This window comes from Torulaspora delbrueckii, chromosome 1 (assembly GCF_000243375.1).
Source record: "Torulaspora delbrueckii CBS 1146 chromosome 1, complete genome".
NCBI lineage: Eukaryota > Fungi > Ascomycota > Saccharomycetes > Saccharomycetales > Saccharomycetaceae > Torulaspora > Torulaspora delbrueckii.
The window spans coordinates 1,178,019-1,189,778 of NC_016501.1; the positions used below are offsets into that span (position 1 = coordinate 1,178,019).

General features: G+C 42.0%; 8 protein-coding genes across 8 annotated transcripts; 5 read left to right on the top strand and 3 right to left on the bottom strand.

Moving 5' to 3' along the window:
* Positions 1 to 23: 23 nt before the first annotated feature.
* On the bottom strand, positions 24 to 1,433 carry RVB2 (RuvB family ATP-dependent DNA helicase reptin; the record flags this gene model as incomplete). The annotated part of the gene is made up of 1 exon (XM_003679169.1): positions 24 to 1,433. The coding sequence occupies one exon, from the start codon at positions 1,431 to 1,433 to the stop codon at positions 24 to 26; it is 1,410 nt and encodes a 469-aa protein (XP_003679217.1).
* Positions 1,434 to 1,799: 366 nt separating this feature from the next.
* Positions 1,800 to 2,918, top strand: ENV7 (putative serine/threonine protein kinase ENV7; the record flags this gene model as incomplete). The annotated part of the gene is made up of 1 exon (XM_003679170.1): positions 1,800 to 2,918. The coding sequence occupies one exon, from the start codon at positions 1,800 to 1,802 to the stop codon at positions 2,916 to 2,918; it is 1,119 nt and encodes a 372-aa protein (XP_003679218.1).
* A 92-nt stretch (positions 2,919 to 3,010) lies between these two features.
* On the top strand, positions 3,011 to 3,532 carry ADD37 (Add37p; the record flags this gene model as incomplete). The annotated part of the gene is made up of 1 exon (XM_003679171.1): positions 3,011 to 3,532. The coding sequence occupies one exon, from the start codon at positions 3,011 to 3,013 to the stop codon at positions 3,530 to 3,532; it is 522 nt and encodes a 173-aa protein (XP_003679219.1).
* Positions 3,533 to 3,585: 53 nt separating this feature from the next.
* SUI3 (translation initiation factor eIF2 subunit beta) lies at positions 3,586 to 4,434 on the bottom strand (the record flags this gene model as incomplete). Its single annotated transcript, XM_003679172.1, has 1 exon — positions 3,586 to 4,434. One exon carries the CDS (start codon positions 4,432 to 4,434, stop codon positions 3,586 to 3,588), a length of 849 nt encoding a protein of 282 aa, XP_003679220.1.
* A 244-nt stretch (positions 4,435 to 4,678) lies between these two features.
* On the bottom strand, positions 4,679 to 5,281 carry YAR1 (Yar1p; the record flags this gene model as incomplete). The annotated part of the gene is made up of 1 exon (XM_003679173.1): positions 4,679 to 5,281. One exon carries the CDS (start codon positions 5,279 to 5,281, stop codon positions 4,679 to 4,681), a length of 603 nt encoding a protein of 200 aa, XP_003679221.1.
* Positions 5,282 to 5,526: 245 nt separating this feature from the next.
* RTP1 (Rtp1p) lies at positions 5,527 to 8,343 on the top strand (the record flags this gene model as incomplete). Its single annotated transcript, XM_003679174.1, has 1 exon — positions 5,527 to 8,343. One exon carries the CDS (start codon positions 5,527 to 5,529, stop codon positions 8,341 to 8,343), a length of 2,817 nt encoding a protein of 938 aa, XP_003679222.1.
* Positions 8,344 to 8,639: 296 nt separating this feature from the next.
* HSP82 (Hsp90 family chaperone HSP82) lies at positions 8,640 to 10,763 on the top strand (the record flags this gene model as incomplete). Its single annotated transcript, XM_003679175.1, has 1 exon — positions 8,640 to 10,763. The coding sequence occupies one exon, from the start codon at positions 8,640 to 8,642 to the stop codon at positions 10,761 to 10,763; it is 2,124 nt and encodes a 707-aa protein (XP_003679223.1).
* A 166-nt stretch (positions 10,764 to 10,929) lies between these two features.
* On the top strand, positions 10,930 to 11,757 carry CIN2 (GTPase-activating protein CIN2; the record flags this gene model as incomplete). Its single annotated transcript, XM_003679176.1, has 2 exons — positions 10,930 to 10,972; positions 11,033 to 11,757. The coding sequence occupies 2 exons, from the start codon at positions 10,930 to 10,932 to the stop codon at positions 11,755 to 11,757; spliced, it is 768 nt and encodes a 255-aa protein (XP_003679224.1).
* Positions 11,758 to 11,760: the final 3 nt, after the last annotated feature.

Genomic DNA, 11,760 nt, shown 5'->3' on the forward strand with positions numbered 1-11,760 from the left:
TAAGAACAACTAACTTAAAATGATCACTCTGTAGTGTCCATGGGTTCAGCGCCCTGTGCTGAGATATCGACGTAACCCTGATCGTCAATGTACTGGGAATTGTTGTCCTGGACGTACTTCACGGAACGGGCACTGTCTAGGAATAGAGTGTAGGCCCTCTTCACATCTGCAACGTCTACGGCGTTGTTCTTGCGCTTGAAAGCGATCTGTTGTGCCACAGAGATTAGGTTGCTGCTGTAACGTAAGCTGGTTTCTGTACCAATTTTCGTCAGTAGGTCTAGCGCATCGTTGGTCAGTTCGACTTCTTCCTCCTGTGCGCGAATGTTTAGAATCGTTTTGATTTCGGCCTCATTGTAGTTTGTGGTTGTGATGATGATCGATCTGTCCAATAGATCCAACGGTAATCCGTGGGGGGACTTGTAATTGGTACCTCTGGTCTTGGAAATACCACGATTCGTGGCCATCATGATGATAGGTGCAAATTCGTCCTCTAATGCTCGATTGATAAATGAAAAGCATTCTATGTCCAACATGTGCACTTCATCGATGAATAGTACACCGGGTACGATCTCAGCTTTTCCCTCTTCTTTCCACTCAGCGACCTTGGTGTTGATTTGATCTCTGACTTCGGACCTAATCTCACCGGTGTCACCGGTAAACAGTGCAAGAAAACCCTGTGTTCGGGAGTTGATCACATCGATCTCATGCAGCGAAACAGTGTGAACCGCGGTCTTACGCTTTTGTAATTCACCTTCGGGACATTGCACGAATCTGGTGTCAGCACCCATCGCATCGTAATCTCTTGAACGTGCAAATGATCTTCCCAGCTTGGTGATTTTACCACTGGCCTTGTCTATAGAGATAACATCACCCGCTAAAACTTTCTCCTTGGTCAATCCATCAATCATCTTGTTACCCAGTTCGTAAATAGTCTCCATATCGGTAGTCTTGATGGTCAATTTACCTTGTTTGTGACCTCCAGTGATCGATCTATCGATTTGAATCTCTACCACTTCACCTTCAATCAATTCGGTCTCTTCCTTGATTTTAACACCAATAGACCTTCTAAACGCCTGTGTAAGAGCCTCAGTCTTGCTCAACTCGAGCGAAAAGATTTCAGAACCAGCAATTGCTGTGAAAGGTACGTCTTTGCCCAGCGATTGCGAAAGACCCATCGCGAGAGCAGTTTTACCAGTTGAAGGAGGTCCAGCCACCAGAACCGCTCTACCGGCAATAGTACCATTCTGGACCATCTTCAGGATAACACCAGCAGCTCTACGGGCTTGTACTTGGCCCACCATACCCTGTGAACTCTCTTTAGCCTGTAGGTTTTCATCCAAACCCAAACCTGTAATATGCGAGTGAGCTGCTATCAAAGAAAGCGATTTCAATGAGTCAGAGCCTTCATTGGGGTCACTTGTTTGAATGGACATCTTCAAAGGGCTCAACAGTTATCTATAATCCTCCAATTGACGTTCAATTAGAGCTACAGTCTCGATGGTTCTTCTATTTAGTTCGAATTTTTCACCCAGCTAACAAATACTTGTCACGTGCGAAGCCTAAGATATTCAAGAATGGACCATTGGCAGCCCATAATCAAACCTATTGACCTGTTTTAAAGTTCCCAGAGGTTCAATCAGCCTACATAATCTTGTTATATCTATTCCGTTCGAGTGCTTTGTACTGTTCTGCAGTTCGGCTCTTTTCCAGCTTCTATAGAGCGTTCAAGCGTTTAGAACAAGAGATTTACAGCAATCAAGTAACAAGCTCATAACCACACAGTGAACAGGACTGGTATTATGGAAACTCTTAGGGAGATCGTGAAGACATTCTGCAGTCTGTGCTGTTGCTGCTGCCGGATCTCAGATTCTTATGTCTCGATCAATGGACGGCGCTATACCATCAGGAGGCTGCTCGGCGAGGGAACCCTTTCATTTGTGTACTTAGTACAACGTTTGGGCAGCAAAACGGCTACCGGCAGTATCAGCTTGGGGAACGCACCGGAATTGTATGCTTTGAAGAGGATCAGATGTCCTTTTGGTAATATTGAGAGTATATCTGCGGCGATGAAGGAAGTAGACAACTATAAAAGGTTCCAAAGCCCTTATATTATCACCCTAGTGGACTCGCAAGTAGTGCAGGAGAAGGATGGGTCCAAGACTCTGTGCATACTGCTGCCGTATTTCCCTTTGGGATCTTTGCAGGACATGGTGAATCGTAATTTGTTAAAGGGGACTTTCGTATCTGAGGCCGAATGCATAAGAATCATGATAGGTATCGCTAGAGGTCTACGTTGTCTCCACGATCCATCTGCTAGGGAAACTTCCGATGCAGAGACTATGCGAGATACCGTATCGTTGTCCTACAGCGACGAAGCTGCATTTTTACTAGACGACACCCCGCTTGAGCTAGATGTCTTATCCTCGCACAATACAGTTAATACTAGGTCATACGTCCACAGGGATATTAGACTCGCAAACATCCTGTTCTCGTCAGAGGGTCTACCTGTGGTTTCGGACTTGGGCTCCTGTTGCAAAGCGGATATCACAGTTTCAACCAAGCACCAACTCAACGAGTTACAAGATTGGGTCACTGCAAATTGTAGCTTCCCCTACACAGCCCCCGAGTTACTTAACGTCAAACTAAACAGTACGATCGATTGTAAGGCAGATATATGGTCCGTAGGTTGCACCTGCTATGCAATGCTCTTTGGAATGTCGCCATTCGAACGAGAACTTCAAGTAAGTGGCGCGTCGCTGACTTACGCCATAGGATGTGGTAAGTATACTTTCCCAAAACAGACAAGATACTCAGAGAGTCTACTAGCAGTGATCAAGAGCTGTCTCCAGGTAGATCCAACGGCTCGTCCAGATATAAACGAGCTTCTTGATACTTTACAGGATCTGCAGACCTCGTGAGATGTGAGCGATCCAACCCATCAATACAAGTCCAACTAAATGAATCTCGAGGCCACTTATTCAAGTGATGCCATTGAGCTTCGAGACTGTCGATGTCTGCTAAGGCAAGTACCAAGAGTTTCCAGGATTGCACAGAGACCGATGTGCCCGGTTATAACGATTGCCCATCGGTTTTGTATCAGGTGAACAAAGCTGCTGCTAAGAAGGGCAGAAGGAATAGGATCGTAACGCAGGTACGAGATGTGTCCGGGAATACAACGAGCTCCAGTTTACCTCCTCCAGCTGTGCCTTCGCGAGTGAAGGAAACATATCAAGAAGAACTGTCAAACACGTTGACGAATGAAGAATTACTAAAGAGGATTGAAGCAATGTTCAAGCTTTCGACTAGCCTGTCCTCTAAAGAATTTGAATTTTACAAAAAGAAGATAGATCTAAATGTGGCGAAAAGTTTAGACAGTGAATCGACAAGACACATGTTGGCTGCATTCTTTGAACAGTGGGGTGACAAAAGTAAATGCACAAATATGCTACGAGAGTGGCTAGCCTCTGACATCACTATTTCAAGTTGGTGCCCTGCTTTCTTGAAGATATACGAAAATGCAACGATTGTGTGAGTGTTGAACATGACAAAAGGTAAATTACATGGAAATATATATCATTAATAACACTACATCCTTCTTCTCTTTCCGACAGTGGCTTGGAAACCAGTCTTGATGGAGGAAACGGATCTCGTAGAACCACAACTCTTACAAACCAAGAAGAACAGCCTGTTCGATTGTTCTTTCTTCAATTCGGTGTTGATACTCTTACAAGTCTTACATGTAACGTATTCGAGAATGTATCTTCTCAACACATTTTCCATCTGCTTAGCTTGGAACTTACCCTTAATGACTAATCTCTTTTGCCCGTCAACAGAACCAGAAGTACCCAATTCAGCGAATAGATACTGGATCAAATGGTCTGTCGATCTTTGTAATTTCTCAGAGATATCTTGAATATTTGAAAAAATCGTCTTTTTACCATCACGTAAACACACAGGAGGTGGGATTCTGAATTTTGGACCGGATCTGTCGCCTGCTAGCTCGGGATTGTTAGCCTTTAGGATATCGAAAAATCTCGACAAAAGTTCTGGGTATGCCAAGCCGACTTCCTGTTGCAGAGCAGAGTCCACCGTTGGTGTAGCTTCCTTATTGTTGGCTTCATCAACATTCACACCAGCTTTTGCCAGCTGTTGCTCAAAATCATCTAGATCCGTATCCTTGGCCTTCTTCTTTTTCTTCTTTAGTTTTAATTCACCCAATGCTTCCGATATGTCATCCACAGAATCTGAAGGTTCTTCGGATACAGCTTTACTCTTCTTCTTCTTCTTTTTCAACCCGGCAAATAGATCATCATCATTTCCGGTTTGAACCTCTGAAGTTGCGCCATCTAGGGTTTCTGGGGCCACTTTCTTGCTGGACTTCTTTTTTTTTATAGAGGGGTCAAATCCCAACTCGGTTGCTAGTTCCGTAGACATCCTTGAATGCTTTATAATGCTATATTATGGATTTCCCACAACTTCACTCTAAGTTTAGCCATTAGTTTTGGGTATATTTCATCAGTTTCGCCTAGGTAAATCCAAAAATTTTCACTCCGTCTGAAATTACTAAGATTTTCTCCGGGTAACAGGACTTCTTTAAGCTGCATATAGGCATTAATAGTATACAATTGATGTTACAAGTCGATTCTGCGTGTCCTTGAAGGTGGCGTTCCCTCTGCAATTATAAATTGTTGATGCTTAGTTTCTCGGTGTCCTTTCTGAGCGCCTCTGTGGCTTCTTTGGTGACTTGTTCGATCTCAGTGCCTTCCTTCACTTGCACTTCTGGTGCAGTTCCTTCATCCTGGGGGCTTGCATCTTGCTCGGGTTCCACGTCATATTTTTCCAAAAAGTAGGCCTCAACTTCCTCCTTGCCGTTGTTTTCAGCTTCAAAAATGGCATCCTGATCGAATTTGTTTCTGATAAAAGGATTTGCCTCGTATTCTCCACACATCAACTTAACCACATCTAGTTTACCATTGAGAGATGCCCAATGGAGTGCTGTATTCCCTGTTTCGTTCTGTTTGTTCACATAATCCTTCAATTCCTCGCTAGTAGCGTTTTCTTTTACAAGGGTCAATAAGTACTTGACCACATCGGTGTGACCATTGGCACAAGCCATATGCAATGCTGTGGATTTTGTTTCCGATTCTGAACAAGTAATTAGCAATTTGGGATGGATCAATGTGGTGAAAATCTCTTTTAGAGACTCTAAATCGCCGGCTCTGGCATCTAATATGATTGAATCCTGATCTTCCTGATCCAAGGGCTCGGTGTGGAGAGTCATAGTAGCGGCAATCGCTCTTATGAAGCTTTCATGAAATGGAGCTCATCTCTAATCTAAAATTTTTCAAAATATAGCTTGAAGCCTTAAGGCGTCAGAAGTGACTGGCCCATCACTTAATAAAGGCCGATGACACAGAGTCAGAACAATCAATTAGGTTCATAAGCTCTTCAAAGTTCACTCTAAATCCCTGTGCCGGTTTCTGTCGCCGTTTAACTGGCTGCTTAGCCTTTTTTGGAGTTTTTGAAATGACAGAGGAGAAGGTCAATGAAGCCGCCCTGAAGTTAAGAGATCTGTTCACTAAACAACCTCAATTTACAAGAGATTCACCGCTCGATGTTGCTTTCAAAGATTTATATGAGTCAATCATATCGAAATTACAGAATTTGAAAACTTATGAGAGCCTTGGCTTTGCCGATAATGAATTATTTGTCAGGAAATTACTGCATCATTTCATGAATATCCATGCGATCACCTGTGATGAGCAGCGAAGCAACCCCGGAGACTTGCTACCAGTCTCACTTCATGATATAAGATATTTGGAAGTTTTAATAACGCTGATCATGAGTCATGGAATAGACGCCAACCTACCTGAAGATATGAGAATACTACAGAACCACCGTGAAGTTGGCTATATCGTACCTAACTCTCACAAGAGGAACTTGGATACATTAGCTCTTGTGATTGATACGTTATACCCAGTTTTCGTTCCAAAATCCATGCCCGATGACGACTACATTAGGTCGGTGATCTTGAAGGGACCTTTGTATCCCGAAATGGTAGTCGGGACTATGACTCTCTACTTATCGCAAAGAGATTCCAAGTATGAACAATACAGCAGAGAATTAGAAAACGTTCAAGCAACGTATGGTCTATTCACGATATATCCCTCGTTGGTTCAATCTGTTAAAAACGCTAGGGCACACGCTATACTACTCGAAAGATTAAGCACTCTGCCTGTAAGGAGAGACGATGGTTTGCTGAACATATTAGACTTCGTGACTGGTGCAAGAGAAAATGAACAAGTTGATACCGAAAAAATTGACCGATTCACGCAGTTGTTGGTAGCTAAACCTAAGAACATTAAAAGTTTCGATTATTTTACGAAACTTTTTACACAAGTGAGGGCACAACTCTCCTATATCAACAGACCCGTTGTAATAACATGTTTGAATAATTTGATCACAATCATTTATTACAAGAACCCTAGAATTATTCATGATTTTTTATTCAAACCAATCTACGAAGTCCTTTTCAACAGGCCCGTTAAAGACCGTAGCTACACCGAATTAAACAATACTATCAACATGTTGATATCTCTGACGAAGAATACTTCGACCGAGATTATCAATGCAGTAACAATCGGTTACGACAGGAACGAGTTCTACGTTCACCTATGGATCTACGCTCTTTTCCTTCGGAAGGACCAAGGGATCAAACCACTTCTCTGTGACTCAGACGGTAATAAGATCAAGGATGATTCTTCACCATATTATAGCGTCATCTTATCGCTTTTGAAATCCTATATGGTCCTTACTGGCTATTTTGAAGCATTGAACATTCTAAGCTTGAATTTGATCAACTTTGAGCACTCAGAATGGAAATACAGTATTGATCTGGAAACTAGGCTCGCATTTATGAGTATCAAAGATAAGCATGACAAAATATCCGATGAGTTGGCGCTCCCGCATAGACAAGAAACAACCGTTATCGAATTATTCGATGATATGAATATCGCTGTTGAAATGTTCATTACGCTTTTAAAGCAAACAGGAAATAAAGAGGTGACAAAGAATCTGTTTTTAAATGTCCTGAGTAGATGGGTCAAGAGTACTACCAAGAAAGTTAATAACACACTGATCGATGAGAAGAGCAATAGTACTCTAATTTTAATGGATCTGAAAATCTTAGAGCAAATGAACAGGGAATTTACCAGCGATATAGTCAAGGACCCGAAAGACGTACTCATTGTTATTGAAGAGCTTATAGATTTTCTTGCAGAGGAAGAGACCAAATATTCACGAAACAACGAGGATTCTGATGATGAAGAAGACGAGACTCGGGTTGAAAAGGAAGACGATGACTCACTGGAGCCGTTCGGAATACTAATGGACTTACTTGCGGCTATTTTGGACGAAGCATCAAAGGTTGATCTCTCGGCGGCTAAAAGCTCGATGCAACGCATTCGCTTGAAGTTGATAAATGTTAATAGTCCAAGATGCGACATGTTGGAAAAAAAAGTGTCAGCTGTTTTGCTTGATATCAGTACCAACGCCAATGAATACCCAAACATACATCGAGAGAAAGAATCATTAGAGAAAGTCATGGCCCAATTAAGCGACCCACTGGAACCCATCAAGGTACAAGGCTTGACCACACTGAGCAATCTAATCAAAGATCGAAGCCAAATTATTCCGTATTCCAAGGCAAAACAGATTTTCCTACAACACTTGAAAGACCCTGACCCGTTTGTTTACCTGAATGCTGTCAAGGGACTGGCCCTACTTTGCGAAGTTGATAAGGATGAAACCCTAGAGTGTCTGATAAAGCTCTATCTGAACCTGGATCAAAAGGGCAAAATGGACGATATATTAAAAATTGGGGAAGTCTTTACTCGTTACATACAGAGAGAAAATGAAGCATTCGTAGGACCCCACGCAGAAAGGATTGTCGATGCATGTCTCTTAATGATCAGACAGCACGATACATTGGACAATCGAATCAGAATGTCAGCGATCTCACTGCTAGGGATATGTCTACGAGTCAATGCCAGGGGACTCCATGAAAAGGTATCGCTAGTCCTCGATTGTGTATTCGGCATCCTACAACTCGAAACATCTGCAAAAGACAAGAATAAAAACAAGAACGATACTTTTGTGGTAAGGCGTGCCGCAATTCATCTAATCTCCGATCTGTTGTGGGATAATGGCCTTTCGATCCTACCAGAGCGATACAATCGTCAGAAACTGACTACATTACTACAGTACGTGAGGGAACAGGACGAGGACACGTTGGTCCGCGAACACGCAAGCAACATCCTTGAAGAACTGAACGGAACATCCTAGATCCTCAGAACCTTCCAGAACGGATGGTCAACTGGTGAAGATTAGTTAGTTTCGCTAATTCGCTAGTTCGCTCTCTCGCTGTTCGAAGCCCAGTTAGCTCTTTTTTATTCTAGAAGACTAAAGAACAAAAAATTTTCCTCAACATTCGCTCAGTGAAAGGAACAGGCCAAGGGTATTTAAAGGGACTACAAATGCAAGGCATGCTGATCGATGTGTCGTGTATATCTCGTTGTATTCTAAGAGAGGTAGCAGGCCACCGTTAGTTTGTTTTTGAAAGATTACCTAGACGACACACAATGGCATCTGAAACTTTTGAATTTCAAGCTGAGATCACTCAGTTGATGAGTTTGATCATCAACACCGTTTACTCAAACAAGGAAATCTTCTTGAGAGAATTGATCTCTAACGCTTCCGATGCGTTGGACAAGATCAGATATCAGGCTTTGTCTGATCCAAAGCAATTGGAAACTGAACCAGAATTGTTCATTAGAATCACCCCTAGACCAGAAGAGAAAGTCTTGGAAATCAGAGATTCCGGTATCGGTATGACTAAGGCTGAGTTGATCAACAACTTGGGTACCATCGCCAAGTCCGGTACTAAGGCCTTCATGGAGGCTTTATCTGCTGGTGCGGATGTTTCTATGATTGGTCAATTCGGTGTTGGTTTCTACTCCTTGTTTTTGGTCGCTGACAGAGTTCAAGTTATCTCCAAGCACAACGATGACGAACAATACATCTGGGAATCCAATGCTGGTGGTTCTTTCACCGTTTCTTTGGATGAGACCAACGAAAGATTGGGCAGAGGTTCTGTCTTGAGATTGTTCCTAAAGGATGATCAATTAGAATACTTGGAAGAAAAGAAGATCAAGGAAGTTGTTAAGAAGCATTCCGAATTCGTCGCCTACCCAATTCAACTGTTAGTCACCAAGGAAGTCGAGAAGGACGTTCCATTGACTGAAGAAGAAAAGAAGGACGACGAAAAGAAGGAAGAAGAAGACGACAAGAAGCCAAAGTTGGAAGAGGTCGATGAGGAAGAAGAGAAAAAAGAGGGTGAAAAGACTAAGAAAGTTAAGGAGGAAGTTCAAGAATTGGAAGAATTAAACAAGACCAAGCCTCTATGGACCAGAAACCCATCTGAAATCTCTCAAGATGAGTACAATGCTTTCTATAAATCTATCTCCAACGACTGGGAAGACCCACTATATGTTAAACACTTCTCCGTTGAAGGTCAACTAGAATTCAAGGCCATCCTATTCATTCCAAAGAGAGCTCCATTCGATCTATTTGAAAACAAGAAGAAGAAGCAAAACATTAAGCTATACGTTCGTCGTGTTTTCATTACTGATGAAGCTGAAGAATTGATCCCAGAATGGTTATCCTTCGTTAAGGGTGTTGTCGACTCCGAGGACTTGCCATTGAACTTGTCCAGAGAGATGTTGCAACAAAACAAGATCATGAAGGTCATCAGAAAGAACATTGTCAAGAAGTTAATCGAGTCTTTCAACGAGATTGCTGAGGACTCTGAACAATTCGAAAAGTTCTACTCTGCTTTCGCCAAGAACATCAAATTGGGTATCCATGAAGATACTCAAAACAGAAATGCTTTGGCCAAGTTGCTACGTTACAACTCCACTAAGTCTACTGACGAGTTGACCTCTTTGACTGACTACGTCACCAGAATGCAAGAACACCAAAAGAACATCTACTACATCACCGGTGAGTCATTGAAGGCTGTTGAAAAGTCTCCATTCTTGGATGCTTTGAAAGCCAAGAACTTTGAAGTTCTATACTTGGTTGACCCAATCGATGAATATGCTTTCACTCAAATGAAGGAATTCGAAGGTAAGACTTTGGTCGACATCACCAAGGACTTCGAATTGGAAGAAACTGAAGAAGAGAAGGCCGAAAGAGAGAAGGAAGTTAAGGAATTCGAAGAATTGACCAAGGCTTTGAAGGAAGTCTTGGGTGACCAAGTCGAGAAGGTTGTCGTCTCTCAAAAGTTGATTGACGCTCCAGCTGCTATCAGAACTGGTCAGTTCGGTTGGTCCGCAAACATGGAAAGAATCATGAAGGCTCAAGCTTTGAGAGATTCCTCCATGTCTTCTTACATGTCATCTAAGAAAATCTTCGAAATTTCTGCAAAATCTCCAATCATCCGTGAATTGAAGAAGAGAGTTGAAGAAGGTGGTGCACAAGACAAGACTGTCAAGGATTTGACCAACTTGCTATTTGAGACTGCATTGCTAACTTCTGGTTTCACTCTAGAAGAGCCTTCTTCTTTTGCCACCAGAATCAACAGATTGATCTCTCTTGGTTTGAACATTGACGAAGAAGAAGAACCAGAAGCTGCCACTGAGACTGCCGCTGACGAAAAGGTTGAAGAAGTTCCAGCTGACACCGAAATGGAGGAAGTCGATTAATCACGTGGTGACGTTGATCTTGCCATTGATATACTTAGTTAAATATGTAATGCCACGAGTTTGCACTTGTATGAAATAAATTCACTATTCTAAAATGATTTTAGTATTGAATTTTCCTTTTATAATCATAACTTAGATTGAAGAAGATCAACGAATGAAACCAACAATGGGAGAGAGTTCTCTATCGAATCTCGAACAGAGATCTAAGGGTATGTGTTAGTTAGCCTATGGCAACACTCGTCACTTCAAGACAACTAACCCTGATGTAGCTTTACAGGATGAGATTGATGAAAGCGACAACTTTGCCAAGATGAAGACGCACTGCGATGAGTTATTTCATATTTTGACGGATTTAAGTCCCAGTTTGTCACCGTATGACAAGGAGAGGTGCCAGTCAAGAGTTGATTTCCTCCTTAAACAGATTAACACGAAAGAATCATCAGCCAGTAAGGGATCAAAATTATTCCAGTTTCAAAGGAAACCAAGGCCTTCAAAAAAAGTAGTGAGAACTCATAATGCAACTCAAGATAACTATCAAAAGGCTATAACTACAACAAATGAGCAAATCGTTGTAACAGAACCTTCAGCCGTCTACGAAGACTTGAATCACTGTCAAGTAACTACGAAGAAAGAACATACTATTGAAAAAGCTGGATCGTTCATCTTACGCAAAGTCAATAACACTTTGGTCAGATGTCAGCCACTAGCTTTTGAGACCGGTAGTCTATTCATTACTGATTGTGAACGCTCATCTATTGTATGCGACCTACCGCCGCACAACGCAGTACAAGTTAGATTGCACAATTTAAAGAACTGCAAGTTATTTCTACTCCCCACTGATACTACATCTAAACAAGTGGTTATTCTCGAAAATTGTACAAACTGTATCTTCCACGAGGACACAAAAGGTAGACTCGAGATCAAAAATTTCACAAGTTTGAATTTGACTGAAGATAGTCCCTTGGACTACAAATACGAATCATACGACATTTAATTG